The sequence below is a fragment of the Physeter macrocephalus genome, chromosome 16, assembly GCF_002837175.3.
Source record: "Physeter macrocephalus isolate SW-GA chromosome 16, ASM283717v5, whole genome shotgun sequence".
NCBI classification, from domain to species: Eukaryota; Metazoa; Chordata; class Mammalia; order Artiodactyla; family Physeteridae; genus Physeter; species Physeter macrocephalus.
In genome coordinates, this window is record NC_041229.1 from 60,356,704 (window position 1) to 60,374,543 (window position 17,840).

The 17,840-nt window shown below is 42.9% G+C and overlaps 1 protein-coding gene and 1 long non-coding RNA gene across 6 annotated transcripts in view; one reads left to right on the forward strand and one right to left on the reverse strand.

The window, feature by feature from the left end:
* LOC102995560 (folate receptor alpha) overlaps positions 1-1,982 on the reverse strand; it is a 5,079-nt gene extending 3,097 nt beyond the window's left edge. The window contains exons 1-2 of one of the 3 annotated variants that reach the window (XM_028501463.1): positions 1,705-1,982; positions 1,445-1,615 (exon numbers count right to left, since the gene is read on the reverse strand). In XM_028501463.1, the coding sequence (XP_028357264.1) occupies positions 1,445-1,606 (162 nt within the window). In that variant the 5' untranslated portion in view covers positions 1,607-1,615; positions 1,705-1,982. Of the gene's footprint in view, positions 1-1,444 lie in introns of all 3 variants that reach the window. The other 2 variants (XM_028501462.1, XM_028501461.1) reach the window with 2 other exon arrangements.
* LOC114488018 (uncharacterized) overlaps positions 1-17,840 on the forward strand; it is a 58,310-nt gene that overhangs the window by 34,283 nt on the left and 6,187 nt on the right. Inside the window, exon 3 of one of the 3 annotated variants that reach the window (XR_003683699.2) lies at positions 11,709-11,747. The exons of the other annotated variants lie outside the window; for them this stretch is intronic. This is a non-coding gene — a long non-coding RNA (uncharacterized lncRNA). Of the gene's footprint in view, positions 1-11,708; positions 11,748-17,840 lie in introns of those variants that run through there. 3 annotated transcript variants of the gene reach the window in all.

Below are 17,840 nucleotides of genomic sequence, written 5' to 3' on the forward strand. Positions count from 1 at the left end.
GGGAAGATCCCACATGCCGTGGATCGGCTGGGCCCGTGAGCCATGGCCGCTGAGCCTGTGCGTCCGGAGCCTGTGCTCCGCAATGGGAGAGGCCACAACAGTGAGAGGCCCGCGTACCGCAAAAAAAAAAAAAGTTCTCGGAATTCCCTGGTGGTCCAGTGGTTAGGACCCTGCGCTTTCACTGCCAAGGGCCCAGGTTTGATCCCTGGTCAGGGAACTAAGATCTTACAAGCCACGTGGTGCAGAAAAAAAAAAAAAAAAATTCCTAAAAAGAACTTTAAAAGTTCTAAAAATGCAGTGATGGGCATGGACTTTGAGTTTGGGAGGATGAAAAAGTTCTGGAGATGGATGGTGGTGATGTTTGCACAGCAATGTGAATCTACCTAATGCTATAGAACTGTACACTTAGAAATGCTTAAACAGCAAATTTCATGTTATGGATATTTTACTACACACACATTCACACACACACAGAGCAAATGAACTGTTGGAAATGACTCAGAGGTAATGGGCTGCTGGGCTTCCCTCTTTTCACTTGGAGCCCCTGGAAGCAGTCCCTGCCAGTCTTTCCCTGGGAACACCCCAGCCCTCCAGCAGTGTGAAGCCTTGTAGGGAGCAGAGGGGGTGACCGGAAGGAATGAGATATCGGCATCTCTCATGAGCCTGGAGTTCAACTTCAAGCTCAGATTCTCTGAGCTGCTTCAGGAGCCTTCCCTATGAAATGGGGACTCAGGCCTCACCTCCCCTTCTCTGTGTGCAGCAGTATCCTTGGCTCTGGCCACACTAGACTTGCCACGGCTTGTGCTGTCACCCTCCAACCCGTGTACATGCTGTCCTCTGCTAGGCTGCCTTTTCCTTCTTTGTCTTCCTGGAAAACTCTTGCTCATCCTCCAAGGCCAAGGCCAATGGTCCCTTTGCTTGGAAGTCTTCCCAGCATATCTGATTTGTCACTGTCTCTTCAGGACCTAATGGGGGTGGGGACCTGGCCTGTTTGTAGTTATTTGTCACATCGTGACCATGAAGGACCTGTCTTTTCTACCTTGATTTTGAGTTCTGTGGGCTGGCACATAATGAAGGTTGGGAAAGGTTCCACCAGTCCCTCTCCCGGCACCTGCTAATGACTGGCTTCTCAGTTCCCACATGTACCTGTGCCCTCTCTGGGCCTATTTCCTCATTTGTATAAGTAGAGACCACCATCCACCTACCAAGGAGGCCTTTTGGACATATTCATGACAAGGTGTGAGGAAAACACTTTGGCCCATAGAGGGTGCTAGATAAATAGTCACCCCAGTATTGTAGTGGCCTCCTGAGAGAGGTCCACCAGGATCACCTCAGCCACCCTCCTGCCTCCATCACCTGCCAAAGCTGATCTTCCCATCTCCCTAACTTCTCCCCTTTCTGGGGTCAGCCGTCTCCCCTACCCCAGACCCCACTCCATCCTCACCTGGTCGTGTAGCTTGTCCTCAGGGCCTGGCTTTGTCTTGTGGTGCTTGGCGTCCATGCAGACGTTGAGCAGGTCTGTCCTGGCCTGTGGAGTCCTGGGCTGGGCACCCCATGCAACAGCCACCAAAGCCAGAAGCAGCAACTGTGTCATCTGCCAGGCCATGTCCACCCACTTCTGCCAGAAAGCCACCATAAGACTCTTGGTCAGATTTCCTGTCTCCCCCGCAAACCCAGATCTTCTGGCCTCCCCACCCAGCTTACCCCACAGTACAGATGAGCCAAGCGATGAACGGCCTGGTGAGGTCTGGGCCAGATGGTAGGAATCCACCCCCACCTGAGGACATTTTAACACTAGCTTGCTCTGTGACGTGGAGGGAGCCACCACCCCTCTCTAGACATCCCCTTCCAGATTTCGCCAGCCAGTATTTCACCCACAATCAGAGAGTCCTGCATAAGAGGAACCACGGGGCATGATCTGCTGATGGGGTTGGGGAGTGAGAGGAGGGGCGCCAGACAGGCTCTGCTTCTGCTTCCTTAGCCCACTCCCACTAGCCCAAAGCAGTCTAGGTTTAGGCGCCCAGAGATTGCCAGTGGGGCAGACAGGAAAGCTGACCTGGGGCCAGATGAAGGGCCACTGAGCCATTCAGTTCTTGCTTCAGGTCCTGGACCATGTGCCAGGGGAGCCGGGAGTAGGGGCAGGGCTGTGTGGAAAGCCAGTGAGACTGCAGGCCCAGAGAGCTAAATAAACCCCAGGTCCTTACACCGCAGCAACCCTCTCCAACCCCCGCAGACAGGTCTTGGGAAGTTCCCCAGGCAGAGTCAGGCCTAGACCTGGGGGAAGGCCAAGAGGTAAGGGGAATGTGGAGGGGAAGCTGAGCCAGAGTAGTGGGTGGTGGGTCACCAGAGGAAAAGTCTGAGAGAAACCAGCCTCCCAGGGCACCGGGGAGCTCCCACCTTGCCTCTCCCCTCCTCCCTTTCCTCCCTGTCTTGCCCTTACCTCTGCCCTCAGTCCACCTGGGATGGTAGAGTGTCTCCCCACCTCCCCACACGTTTTTATAAGCCCATCCTGATTGCTTGATCAGCCGCTCTGTCAAGGAAGGCTGGAGGCTTTGTCTAGGAAACAGCTCAATGGTCTTTCAGTTAGGGGCCAGTTAAACAAATTATGGTACATACACGCAATGAGATTTAACCTGGTGAAAAAGAATAAGAAAGCTCTTGATGTACAAATATGGAAAAATTTCCAAGTATATCAGTGAAAGAAGAAAGGTGTATACACTTACGGTCAGTTAAACTACAACAAAGGAGTCAAGAGCATACAATGGAGAAAAGACAGTCTCTTCAATAAGTGGTGCTGGGAAAACTGGACAGTTACATGTAAAAGAACATTCTCTAACACTACATACAAAAATAAACGCAAAATGGATTAAAGACCTAAATGTAAGACTGGAAACCATAAAATTCCTAGAAGAAAACATAGGCGTAACACTCTGACATAAATCGCAGCAGTATTTTTTTGGATCTGTCTCCTAAAACAAAGGAAATAAAAGCAAAAATAAACAAATGGGACCTAATTATATTTAAAAGCTTTTGCACAGCAAAGGAAACCATCAGCAAAACAAAAAGACAACCTACTAAGGGAATTCCCTGGCGGCCCAGTGGTTTATGACTTTGCGCTTCCATTGCAGGGGGCATGGGTTCCATCCCTGGTTGGGGAACTATACACTTACGGTCAGTTAAACTACAACAAAGGAGTCAAGAGCATACAATGGAGAAAAGACAGTCTCTTCAATAAGTGGTGCTGGGAAAACTGGACAGTTACATGTAAAAGAACATTCTCTAACACTACATACAAAAATAAACGCAAAATGGATTAAAGACCTAAATGTAAGACTGGAAACCATAAAATTCCTAGAAGAAAACATAGGCGTAACACTCTGACATAAATCGCAGCAGTATTTTTTTGGATCTGTCTCCTAAAACAAAGGAAATAAAAGCAAAAATAAACAAATGGGACCTAATTATATTTAAAAGCTTTTGCACAGCAAAGGAAACCATCAGCAAAACAAAAAGACAACCTACTAAGGGAATTCCCTGGCGGCCCAGTGGTTTATGACTTTGCGCTTCCATTGCAGGGGGCATGGGTTCCATCCCTGGTTGGGGAACTAAGATCCCGAAAGCTGTGTGGTGCCACCAGAAAAAAAAAAAAAAAAGACAGCCTACTGAATGGGAGAAGAGATTTGCAGTGATATGGCCGATAAGGATTTAATACCCAAAATATATAAATATCTCCTACAACTGGACACCAAAACAACAAACAATCCGATTTAAAAATGGGCAAAGACCTCAATAGATATTTTTTTCAAAGAAAACGTGCAGATGGCCAACAGTCACATGAAAAGATGCTCAGCATCGTTAATCATCAGGAAAATGCAAATCAGAACCACAGTGAGATACCACCTCACACTTGTCAAGATGGCTATCATCAAAAAGAACACAAATAACAAACGTTGGTGAGGATGTGGTGAAAAGGGAACCCTCATATACTGTTGGTGGGAACGTAAATTGGTGTGGCCACTGTGGAAAACTGTATGGACATTTCTCAAAAAACTAAAAATAGAACTACCATATGACCCATCAATTCCACTCCTGGATGTATATCCAAAAAAACAAAAACACTAATTTTAAAAGATCATGCACCCCAATGTTAGCAGCATTATTTACAGTTGCCAAGATATGGAAGCAGGCTTAGTGTTCATCAACAAATGAGTGGGTAAAGAAGATGTGTATGCACAGACGCACACACACACACTGGAATACAACTCAGCCATAAAAAAGAATGAAATTTTGCCATTTGTAACAACATGGATGGACTTGAAGGGTATTATGCTGAGTGAAATAAGTCAGACAGAGAAGGACAAATGTTGTATGATATCACTTATATGTGGAATCTAAAAAATACAACAGGGAATTCCCTAGCAGTCCAGTGGTTAAGACTCCATGCTTACACTGCAGGGGGCAAGGGTTCGGTCCCTGGTTGGGGAACTAAGATCCAACATCGCACATACCTCAGGGCACAGCCAAAAAAAAATTTTTTTTTGTTTTTAATAAATTTATTTTATTTATTTATTTGGCTGTGTTGGGTCTTCGTTTCTGCGCGAGGGCTTTCTCTAGTTGCGGCGAGCGGGGGCCACTCTTCATCGCAGTGCGCAGGCCTCTCACTGTTGCGGCCTCTCTTGTTGCGGAGCACAGCCTCCACAGACGCGCAGGCTCAGTAGTTGTGGCTCACGGGCCCAGTTGCTCCGCGGCATGTGGGATCTTCCCAGACCAGGGCTCGAACCCGTGTCCCCTGCATTGGCAGGTGGATTCTCAACCACTGCACCACCAGGGAAGCCCCCAAATTTTTTTTTAATAAAATAAAAAACACAACAAACTGGTGAATATAACAAAAAAGAAACAGACTCACAGATATAGAAAACAAGCTAGTGGTTACCGGTGAGGAGAGAGAACAACAATGTTGAGGGGCAACACTGGGGTAGGGGCTTAAGAGGTATAAGCTTTTATGTGTGAAATAAGCTACAAGGATATATTGTACGGCATAGGAAATATCACCAATATTTTATAATAGCTATAAATGGAGTATAACCTTTAAAAATTGTACACCTGTAACATATAATATTGTATATCAACTATACTTCAATTAAAAAAAAAGAAAGGTGCAGAAAGGTGACAATAGAATGCAATCTTTTGTTTAAAAAAGGAGGAGGGAGAATATATGTGTTTGCATAAGAAAACTTTAGAGGGAGTTCCCTCGTGGCCTAGTGGTTAGGATTCTGGGCTTTCACTGCCATGGCCCGGGTTCAGTCCCTGGTTGGGGAACTGAGATCATGCAAGATGCACAGCACAGCCAAAAAAAAAAAAGTAAAGAAAGGAAGAAAGAAAGAAAGAGAATTATGGAAAGGTACAAAAAAATTTTTTTTTTTTTTTTTGTGGTACACGGGCCTCTCACTGTTGTGGCCTCTCCCGTTGTGGCGCACAGGCTCCAGACGCGCAGAATTTTTTTAAGTGGTTGCTTGGGGAGAGGGCACGGCTTAGGGATGAGACTTTCCTCTGTAAACCTTTCTATGCTGTTTTGATTTTTGAACCACGTGAATATACATATACCTTACTGAAATATACATGTATTTATATTTATATAAATATACAAAAGATTGAATGGAAAAATAAGATACAGAATGATGCATCTGATTTGATACCATTTATGTAAATTTGAATAACATGATTAACAATGTAAACAATGCTACATATCAGTTATGGATGCTATACATATGTTGGCAAAAGTATAAACATGAGGCTACCAATAGTCCTATTTCCTTGGATATACTGCCAGAGAAATTTATGCATTTATGCCACACATATCCCATTTTTATGCACAAGTGATGGCATACTGTTCTATGCTTTCCATTTTTGGATACTTTTACTATACATTTGTGCTTTTCACAAGAGAAACAAAAACCTCATGAAATCAAGTTATCCACACTTATCCACTAGAGTATTATTGTCACATTTGATAGCATAACCTTCAAGTTACTTCTTTGTGCTTTGTATGGTCTGAAATTAATTCAGATACTCTCTGTGGCAAAAAATCCTTTCATTAACCATTATAACAAAAAGTTAAGAAGGAAAAGTTCACTTTTGCAAGCTAAAAGTACTTGATTCTCAGTCTTCATTTCTCAAACATTATTGCAGACAGTAAAACTGCTACCTCACTTAGGAAGACAAATGGTACTGCTCTTGTTTGTTTTTTTTAAATTTATTTATTTTATTTATTTATTATTTTTGGCTGCGTTGGGTCTTCATTGCTGCACGCGGGCTTTCTCTAGTTGCAACGAGCAGGGGCTACTCTTTGTTGCGGTGCGAGGGCTTCTCATTGTGGTGGCTTCTCTTGTTGTGGAGCACGGGCTCTAGGCATGCGGGCTTCAGTAGTTGTGGCTTGTGGGCTCTAGAGTGCAGGCTCAGTAGTTGCGGCGCACAGGCTTAGGTGCTCTGCGGCATGTGGGATCTTCCCGGGCCAGGGCTTGAACCCATGTCCCCTGCATTGGCAGGTGGATTCTTAACCACTGTGCCAGCAGGGAAGCCCCTTGTTTTTTTTTTTTAGTAATATATATTGATATTTTCCCATTATGATTTGGAGAAAACCTCCAAATCCTGTCATCACTTACTCAGCTAATAGAATGCCTCTCCAGGGGGCAGGGTCTGTGGTTTCAGTCTGTTCTCAGTACATGGTCCTGCTGCAGGTAAGTCTGAGGTGACAAGGTCAGTGTCCGGTTATGAGGTGCTCACCTTGCCCCATCTGCCTGCCCAGGGCTCCATCAGTGCTGAGAGCTGGACCACAGTCAGCAGTCCCCTGCCCTCCTTCCATTGTACCAGCCTGTGATCTTCAATGTGTTCCTGGTCTTTGTATCTTCAATTTCTAAATAGGGATGTGTATATCTATCTGTCTTCCTTCTCTTAGGAGTAGTTTGAAAGTATTATTTGTAGCCTACTAAACATTAATGTACATAATCACACTAGTAGTCATATACTGAGAACTACTTTATACCAATTAGAATAATAGATGCTTTACTTACACTGTTGTGTCTTGTAATCCTCACAACACCCTGCAAAGATGACATTATTCCCAACATAAGGATGAGGAAATTGAGGCTCTGGGAACGAGCTGAATTCCCAAACAGCTAGAAAGTAGAGGAGTCAGGATTCAACCCAAGTGGGTTTAATTGCAAAGCCCATGCGTTTTCACTGTAATACCATCTCCAGATCAAACGTTTTATTTTCCTACCTTACCTACAGGAAATTTAGCTGAGAAACCACAGCCTGTGTTTACTTTTTAGAACAATCTTTAGAGCCTCTCTCTCTCTCTCTTTTTTTTTTTTTGGCCAAGCCATGAGCGGCATGCAGGATCTTTGTTCCCTGACCAGGGATCGAACCCAGGCCCCCTGCAGTGGAAGCGCAGAGTCTTAACCACTGGGCCGCCAGGGAAGTTCGAGCCTCTCTCTCCAGAAACCTCTTAGACTGTACAGTTTTGTTTTGTTTTTTTAAATTTTACTTATTTATTTATTTATTTATGGCTGTGTTGGGTCTTTGTTTCCGTGCGTGGGCTTTCTCTAGTTGCGGTGAGCGGGGGCCACTCTTCATCGCAGTGCGCGGGCCTCTCACTGTCGCGGCCTCTCTTGTTGCAGAGCACAGCCTCCACAGACGCGCAGGCTCAGTAGTTATGGCTCATGGGCCTAGTTGCTCCGCGGCATGTGGGATCTTCCCGGACCAGGGCTTGAACCCGTGTCCCCTGCATTGGCAGGCAGATTCTCAACCACTGTGCCACCAGGGAAGCCCTGTACAGTTATTTTTTTAGTTCTGCTAAGTTTTGCCAAATAATGCAAATAAGGGAAATATGATATTTTAGAAATAAGAGTATTGTGTCACCCCATTCCAACCAGAGATAAGCTTAGAAGTTCTTTCTAGTCATGTTATCAACCAGATATACAAATCATAAATGACACAAAAAGGAAAAACATAAGCTTTCCTTTGCCTTTTTGAAAAAAGCTAAGCAAATACACAAACAAATAAATATATAAAGGCAGTCCATGCCTGCATTAATGATGAGAGTATGCTGGAGAAACTCCCTGGTGGTCCAGTGGTTAGGACTTGGCACTCTCACTGCCAACAGTGCAGGTTCGATTCCTGGTTGGGGAACTAAGATCTTACAAGCCACGTGGCGCAGCCAAAAAAAAAAAAAAGTATGCCAAGAACCAAGGGTTATGATTAATCTAATCTCTTTCCCATGTGTGATGGGTTAAAAAAAGGAACAGATTCTTTGACTATTGAGAAGTGAGGTCTGTGTCCCCTTCACTTGAATGTAGACAGGCTCTGTGACTGCTCTGACCAATATTATATGGTGAAAGTGACACTCTGCCGGTTTCTAGCTCCAGGCCGTAAGGGACTGTTATGGACTGAATGTTTGTGTCTCTCCAAAATTCGTATGTTGAAACCGTCTATCTCCCATGTGATGGTATTAGGAGGTGGGACCTTTGGGACGTGATTAGGGTTAGAGGAGGTGATTAGTATTAGATGGGATTAGTGCCCTTATAAGAATCATGAGAGAACTTGCCTCATTCTGCTCTCTACCATGTCTGGATACATTAAGAAGTCAGCAGTCTGCAACCCAGAAGATGGTCCTCACCAGAACTGGCTGTGCTGGCACCCTGATCTCAGACTCCCAGGCTTCAGAATGTTACCAAGTCCAAGCTTGTACTGCTTGCCACATGACAGGACAATAAATTGAGAGACAAGTTTTTGGGGCAAGGAGTAGCAACTTTATATGGAAAACCGGCAGGCTAAGATGGTGGACTAGTGTCCCAAAGAACCATCTTACCTGAGTTTGAATTCAGGCTTCTTTTAATATTAAAAGGGGGAGGAGGTGTGGCTGGTTGTTGCAGACTTCTTGGTTCAGGAATCCTTTGTTCTTGTGGCTGTCCAAAGTCTGCTCACAATGTTCCTATAAACCTGCAACAAGGCAATGGTTATTTTCTTTTCTAAATTAATTCATTTATTTATTTTCTTGCCACACCATGTGGCTTGCAGGATGTTAGTTCCTCTACCAGGGATTGAACCCACACCCTTGGCAGTGAAAGCGTGGAGTTCTAACTGTCAATTGCTATTTTTTGTTCTGCAACTTTTTAAAAAAATATATATATTTATTTATTTGGCTGCACCGGGTCTTAGTTGCAGCACTGGGATCTTCGTCGCCACGTGTGAGATCTTTGTTGTGGCACCCAGGATCTAGAGTTGCGGCATATGGGATCTAGTTCTTTGACCCGGGATCGAACCAGGGCCCCCTGCATTGGGAGTGCCGGAGTCTTAACCACTGGACCACCAGGGAAGTCCGTGTTCTCAACTTTTTATCTCTATATGAAGGGAAAAGTGTTATAGCTTTAAAGGTCAGAGCCTCCAGAATGGGCTATCATGTATATTTCAGGCTGTAAGATGCAGAGCCAGCATGAGTAAGCATGGGCAATAGAGCACAAGGGTTCGAGCTAAAGGAAGAGATCGGACATGGAGTCAGGTTTGTTCTTGTCTGTTATAAGAACTGTGAGAAATAAATTTTGGTTGTTTAAGCCCCCCAGTCTATGGTGTTCTGTTACAGCAACCCAAATTGACCAAGACAGGGACTGGCAGCTTCTACTTCCTGTATTTTGGAATACTAGTTCTTAGATCCCAGAGACACCATGTAAGAAGACTGACTACCCTGCAGGAGAGGCCACATTGAGAAGCCCAGGGACTACATAGAGAGGAGGGGGCCACAGTTGAGGCCTGCCTTCCAGCAATTCTTGCCCAAGTGCCAAGCACATGAATAAAATCATCTGGGATGCTCAGGACCAGCTCAGACACAAGCTGAGTACCACCAAGTGACCCCAGTCACTGCAACGTAGAGCAGAAAGGTTATCCTGCTGAGTCGTGCCCAAATTCCTGACTCACAAAATCTTGAAATATTATAAAATAGCTATTATTGTAAACCACTAAGCGTATTTTATTTTTTAATCTTTATATTTTGTAATGATCTTTGACTTACAGAAAAATTGCAGAAGTAGTACAATTCCCGTATACTTTTCATCCAGTTTCCCCAAATGTTGAAATATAACCAGAGTACAATCATAAGAAATCAGGAAATTGGCTTTGATTCAATTCTATTAATTCATTTATAAACTTCATTTCATCTTTGCCAGTTTTTGCACCAATGTCCCTTCTCTGGTCCAGGATCCAATCAATCTATGAATCCAGATTGCATTTAATTGCATTTAATTCTCCTCCAGTCTATGACAGTTCCTCAAACTGTCGTTGTTTTTTATGACTGACACTTTTGAAGAGTACTGGTCAGTTATTTTATAGAATGTCCCTCACTTTAGGTTTGTCTGATATTTTCTCATAGTTAGGTAGAGATTATGTATTTTTGGCAAGAAAATCAGAGGAGTAATGTCCTTTTCTCACTGCATCATATCAAGGGATACATGATGTTGTACAGGATGCTAGTAATCATTTGGTTAAGGTGGTTTTTCTACCATATAGTTATTAGTTTCCCTTTGTGAGTAATCAGTATTTGGTGGGAAGAGACTTTGACACAATGTAAATATCTTCATCATACTTTAATCCACTTACTTTAACATCCAGTTTTGCCTGCAACAATAAACCACATAGTTATGAGATGGTTTGTTATGCAGCAATAGATAACTGGTAACACTGTGATAGTACTGCCTTTTTTAGGGTCTCAAATAATTTGGCTTATAACCCTAATACAGTCACATAGCAGTTATTCTTTTTTTTTTTTTTTTTTTTGCCACACTGTGGGGCTTGCAGGGTCTTAGCTCCCTGCCCAGGGATTGAACCCATGCCCCCTGCAGTGGAATTTCAGAGTCCTAACCACTGGACAACCAGGGAATTCCCCAGTTATTCTTACTAAAATAAGATTCTGAGGAAAACCAGATTATCACACTAATCTTTAAATCCGGTCAGTTAACAAATCTTAGTAGTTATGAAATTCACATTTCTATTTATCCTCTTTGAATATTCTGCACAATGTTTTTAAGGCAGTGGACTGAAGAATTATTCAAGAAATCAGCACTGCCTCAGTTACTTTCTGATTTGTCCTTGTGAGGTAGTGAACAGGAGGTTTCATAGATAATACTGGCTCCTCAGGGCTTCCTCAATCCTGACAATGTTTCTGAGCAAATATTTCTATGGAGGCTGATCACACACAGATCAGGGGTCTTCCCCCAACCACCACCATAATTATTCCAGTAACCAAAGTCATGTTATTCCCATCTCTGTACTTTTACAAATAGTGTTAAGACCTACCCCACCCCACCCACAGGGTCCAAAGAGAGGGTGGTATGTCCTCAGCCACTGAGCCTGTAGAATCATATCTTCTTTGAAATTCACACCCTCCAATCCCAGCTTCCATGATCATGGCCAAGGCCAGGTCTGACTGATTTGCCAGTGGTGCTAACTACTCTACTATAGTCCCTGGTGAATGCCAAGACCAATCTTCATCCAATTCTCCTGAATGTCTTTAATCAATGTCCTTGGCTCTCAGCAGCCCCTAGATGAAAGGTACAGTGATTTGTGACACCTAAAACTATAGCTATTGTTTTCTTACCTGTTGCTTTGACCTGGAGCCCACATTATGCATGACTGCTCTCAAAGGCTTTCTATCGCAGATGATCAAAGATTATGACAGGAACAGAATGCCTTTTCATCACATCCAAGAACAGATGGTCAGCCCTGAGTCCAGCATCTAGGTGTACTCAGCCCCTAGGGAGACCAGGCTACTGTGGAAAGTGGATGGACCAATCTTGCAACAGGATACCATGGCGCCAATCCCTAGAAGTAAGGTTACCCCCAATTCCCTTGCACTTTGCTTTGTTCATTTAACAGGATGTGCTACAGATGGTTCCTTATCAGTGTATATAGAGCTATGTAATTCTATTAATGTAAATAACTTTATTGACTTTAAGTGGCTTCTACTACTTCAGTCAGTGCTGTAGTGAGTGTGCTTGCATATCTATCCATCCTTGTACGTAAGAATCTATGTAGAGGAGTGGGAATTCAAAATGGTGCAGCTACTGTGAAAACAGTATGGTGGTTCCTTAAAAACTTAAATATAGTACCATATGATCCAGCAATTCTACTTCTGGGCATATACCCGAAAGAATTGAAGGCAGGAACTCAAATAGATATTTGTATACTCATTTTCATGGCAGCACTATTCCACGATAGCCAAGAGGTGGAAGCAACCCAAGGGTCCATCAACAGATAAAAGATAAACAAAATGTGGTCTATACACACAATGGAATTAAAAAATGGAATTCAGCCTTAAAAAGGAAGAAAATTCTGACACATGCTACAACATGGAAGAAACTTGAAGACATTATGCTAAGTGAAATAAGCCAGTCGTAAAAGGACACATATCGTATGGCTCCACTTATATGAGGTACCTGGAGTAATCAAATTCATAGAGACAGGAAGTAGAATGGTAGTTGGCAAAAGGCTGGGGAGAGGGGAATGGCTATGGAGTTTCAGTTTGAGAAGATGACAAGGTTCTGTAGATGGATGGTAGTGGTTGTTTCACAGAAATATGAATGTACTTAATGCAGCTGAACTGTACACATGAATACGGCTGAAATGGTAAATTTTTTGCTATGTATATTTTACCACAATTTACAAATTTTTTAAAATTCTATAAAACAATGAAGAAAAAAAAGAACCTATCTAGAGGATAAATTCCTAGATATGGAATTGTTGGGACAAAAGGTACATACATTATTTACTTTGAGAGATATTATCACATTGCCCTCTGGTGTGTACTCATACCAGTAAGAGTGACTATTTCCACAAAATCTCATCAATTCGAGGAATTATCTAATTATTTGATCACTGCAGAGTTTAAGCTGGGGAGTGAATTCAGTTGGCAGTTTTGAAAGATCCCCTTAGCTGGTGTGTGCAGAAGGGGTTGAGTGTGGGCGTGGGGGTGAGCCAGGTGGACTAGTTAGGGAGCTGCTTCAGGAGTCCAGGGCTGGGGTGCTGGTGTCTCGGACCAGCAGGGTGGCAGTGGGGATTTATTCAACAAATCAATTCAAGATTAATCGAGTGACTGCTATGTGCTGGGCTGTTCTAGGTGTTGGGGCTACAACAGTGAACCAGACAAAATCCTTGCTCTCATGGAGCTGACATTCTAATAGGAGGAGAGGAGGGGAGAGAAAACAGATAGTTGGTGATGGTGCTATGAAAAAAATTAAAGCAGGGAAAGAGGAGGTGATATTTGGGCAGAGACCACAGTGAAATGAGGAAAGGAGAGCCCTGTGGATATGGAGGGGTGTTTTGTGCTGGTCTCAGCCTATCAAGCAGTGATGTGGTTGGATTGGCCCTCGTGGTTCTTATTATGATTGCAAGACACCCTTCAGCAACAGCCATTGGGAAACTTGGAAAAAACAAAGGTTTTTTACTTACAGGACCTGGACGTCACACAGCACCTGGGGCCACACAGCGAGGTCATGGGGAGAGAGAGAGAAAGCATGTGTGAGCCTGGGGTTCTGCTTTTATTGGGGTCAAGGGGGGGGACCAAGGTTTTCACGCGCTCACTCTTTATTGGTGAATTTAAAAACATAAGGACAGAAATTTAAAGCATGGAAAGAGAAAAAACAAGTGGCCCAAACAGTTATCAAATTCAACCAACATCGCTAAAACAAAGGAACCTCAATGCAGGGAGGCGGCCTGGCTTTTTATCTAGTGGCTGGCAATGTGTTTATTCTAGATAGCCGTCTTTGAACACAGGAGCCAAAATCTTTTTATCATCTCTGTGAAGGGGATCAAGGGACAACTGAATAGACTTCCTCCTGCTGGTATGGGTGACATGGTGAGGGCCACTGTCAAGAAAGGCAAACTAGCGGACTTCCCTGGTGGTCCAGTGATTAAGACTCTGCACTTACAGTACAGGGGGCATGGGTTCCATCCCTGGTAGGGGAACTAAGATCCTACGTGCCTCGTGGCTTGGCCAAAAAAAAAAAAAAAGTACTTAAAAAAGAAAGGCAAACCAGAGCTCAGAAAGAAAGTACATCCAGCAGCAGTAATTTGACAACAAAAGTCTTACCAGAGAAAAGATGGCATGTTTCTTTATTTTGAAGATAACACTGGGATCATAGTAAACAGTAGAAGCGAGATGAAAGGTTCAGCCGTCACAGGACCAGTTGCAAAAGAGTGTGCAGACTTGTGGCCCAGGATTGCATCCAATGCTAGCAGCATTGCATGATTCTTTGGTGTATTTGGAAAGAAAGAAAGGAAGGAAGGAAGGAAATTAAAAATTATTTGCTCACCCTGCCCAAAAGATAGTCATCTTTGAAGTGGATACATAGGCAATCAAAACTTAAGTCAGGCACTTGCATTATAAAAAAACAAAAAAATCCAACAACCTGTCAGGGTTTACAATGCAATCTACCCTGTGATGCAGAGGCATCAGAATCAATGGTGAGGACATTAACTGGCTGGGTAACTGATTGGCTAAAAGTCGGGGTAGGGTACATTGTAAGCAGAAATTGCACATCTAAATAGGGTTATAGCAGCAAATCTGATAATAATTATACAGGCAATAGTCTGAAATTCAGTCCATAGCCATTGTATCAAACTAGAAAAGTCCAGTCTTGAAAGTAGATCAGTTATCTTCGGGGTGGGGGGGGGCGCTGGCAATCTGTTCAAAGATTTGGTAAGATTGTGGAATACTTTAACATCTTGGGCCATCTGGTGTAAGTAGCGTTGAACCTGTCCTGAGTTGGGAGATTGCTCTATATCTCATTGAACCAGTCTTTTAGTCCTGAGAATAGGTCAGTTAAAGGGTTATATCCCATTTTTGGAAGCAGTGATGCAGGTGGGTTCCCCAAGTTAGGCCTACATGATGCAGGTATTTGGATCAGATATTTATGTATTTATTTATTTAATTATTTAAACTTTTTTTTGCCTTCAACGTTTGTGGGATCTTAGTTCCCTGACCAGGGATTGAACCCAGGCCCTCTGCGGTAAAAGCTCCAAGTCCTAACCACTGGACTGTCAGGCAATTCCCTTGGATCAGGTATTTAATAAGAGGCATTTCTAGGGAAACAGAAGAAACAAGCAAACAAAAACGGTTCATGACTGGAGTATATTATAATCCAAGTTTCTGAGTTCTGAAGGCAGCAGTCAAGAAGATTTCTAGATGTCAGGCTTGAGGCATTTTCAGATGGAATGAGGGCAGACAATGGCAATCTGATAGATTTTCCTGGTTTGCAGTTTGAATGTCTCTGGTGATTTTTCTTAGTGGCCCACATAGCAACAGTCATGAAGATTGTCCATATATGAGCTGTTGTGGAGATCTCTCTGAAGTTTACATCAAGTTGTCCCACTTCAGCCTGCATAGCTTTGGGAAAAGGGTGGTTTTTGTTCTTAATGATTCCAAGTCAGAGGGTGGGAGAAAAATTGGAAACATTAGTCTGGAGAGTTGTAGCCAGATATTGGAGGAAACAAGAAGAATTCAGCATCCAGTCCAGTTGACAGGTACAAAACAAAATGCCAAAGACAATTAACAGGACTAGAATCTGATGTCTCCAAGGTATACAATAGTTTTCCATTGAAACATAATTTTTTTCTCTATATACTCACTCCCATTTCTATCAGAGATAATCAAAGTAAGACTAATTTGTTTGCAAAATAAGTCTAGTCTCATTAAACGTGGCCTGATTATTTGCACAGGTGCAGCAAGAATAGTGATTGATCATATAGGCTCTTTTAAGTCTGCCTTGCTGGAACTTTTCATAAGGAATCTCCAGATTGAATTTTTAAATGCCTCTTGAGGCTAGGAAACCAAGCCTAGAATTTACCATCAGACTTTGCCTGCAATACCTGTAGAACTGGGTGAATTCCTCTCTCTTCTTGAGGTTCCCAAAATATCCTGAGGTTCCTGGGCCTTCCAGGAAGTGATCTCATAATGCTACTGAAACCCTGTAAGCAAGGTACCAGGGTGATTTTTCCAAGGGATTTGTTGGTTCTATAAAGTCAACTTATTTCCTTAAAGCCATCTGGCCATACCTGAGTCTGTGTATGTCTCTCTCAAATATGATATTCCTGTCAAAAACCTTGGTGATATAATCAACATTTCCAATTTTGTCCTGTCACAAGGAGAACAGATTCTTGTTGCCCTTATGCAAATAACTATATTGCCATGAAAATAAGAATACTCAATGGGAGTTTCCAAATTCTGGAGGGATCAGGTAGGAAGGAAAAGTAATTGTTTCATCTTTGTTCACAAAGATATACTTTACCAAATTACTGTAAGTCATAGTTAGCTTAAGAGAAAAAGTTTCCTTAAATCTGGAAAACAAAAGATTAAAGAACCAACAATGTTTCAGGCAAAAGGCATTAAAAAATTATAATTATCCTCAGCAGTTCATTCAATCCTATGTAATTAATTCTTTTTTTAAAATTAATTAATTTATTTATTTGGCTGCATTGGGTGTTCATTACTGTACACAGGCTTTCTCTAGTTGTGGTGAGTGGGGGCCACTCTTCGTTGCAGTGCACGGGCTTCTCATTGGGGTGGCTTCTCTTGTTGCGGAGTACGGGCTCTAGGCACGCGGGCTTCAGTAGTTCTGGCACACAGGCTCAGTAGTTGTGGCTCGCGGGCTTTAGAGTGCAGGCTCAGTAGTTGTGGCACACAGGCTTAGTTGCTCCGCGGCATGTGGGATCTTCCCAGAGCAGGACTCGAACCCGTGTCCCCTGCATTGGCAGGCGGATTCTTAACCACTGTGCCACCAGGGAAGTCCCTATGTAATTAATTCTTCATCTTGATCTTTTGTTGACAGTTTTATGAATCCGGTTTTCCTTAGACCTCTAGAAAATCCCAAAGTTACTCCCAGGTCAAAAAGACTTCACTTAGAATTTGATTTGGGGAAATTTGTCCAAAATATCAAAAGGTTTTGGACACAACTAAATAACATCACAGATCATTATGAAACAATACTTAATTATCTACTTAACCAAAGTGACAAAAGATTTAAAAGGCAAATACAGAAGGTCCCAGAGTTGTGAGTTCTCATAATATTCAGAAGACTGTTTTCTTAGTAATCAAACACCTGATTAAGATAACATGAAGCAGAGGAAATTATTTTGGTAAAACACAACATCTTTGATTCCTAGCCAGATTACTTAAAAGGTAAAGAAAAACTTTGTAATCTCTTATGAGGAGTAGATCAATGCTCCAAGATAACTTTGTCCTTTTAGCAGACGAAAAGAAAATACATAAGCATACTACTGATATTAAAGCCTATGTTTTAAAAAAACCCTTATCGTAACAATTCCATTTTAGCCAACTTGACCCCACAAGGTAAAATTCTCCGTTCCTTTCTCTTTCTTCCTAACTTTCTATACCATTTCATCCTTTATTTTCCTCTTTCCCATTCTGAAATAACCAGTTTTACTTTAGGAAACATTTACTTTCTTTTCCCTTAACAAAAGTGCATCTCCATACCTCATACCTTCTCTAAGCCAAAAAAAAAATCCTACTTTCCTTGCATACGGAGTTGTTTACCTTATTATTTCTAGTAGCTTTAATTACGTATATTAATTAGAATTCTTAACCTTTAGAAACCTTAATTTCTAATGAACACTAAGAAGTAAACACGGGGCTTCCCTGGTGGCGCAGTGGTTGCGCGTCCGCCTGCCGATGTAGGGGAACCGGGTTCGCGCCCCGGTCTGGGAGGATCCCACATGCCGCGGAGTGTCTGGGCCCGTGAGCCATGGCCGCTGAGCCTGCGCGTCCGGAGCCTGTG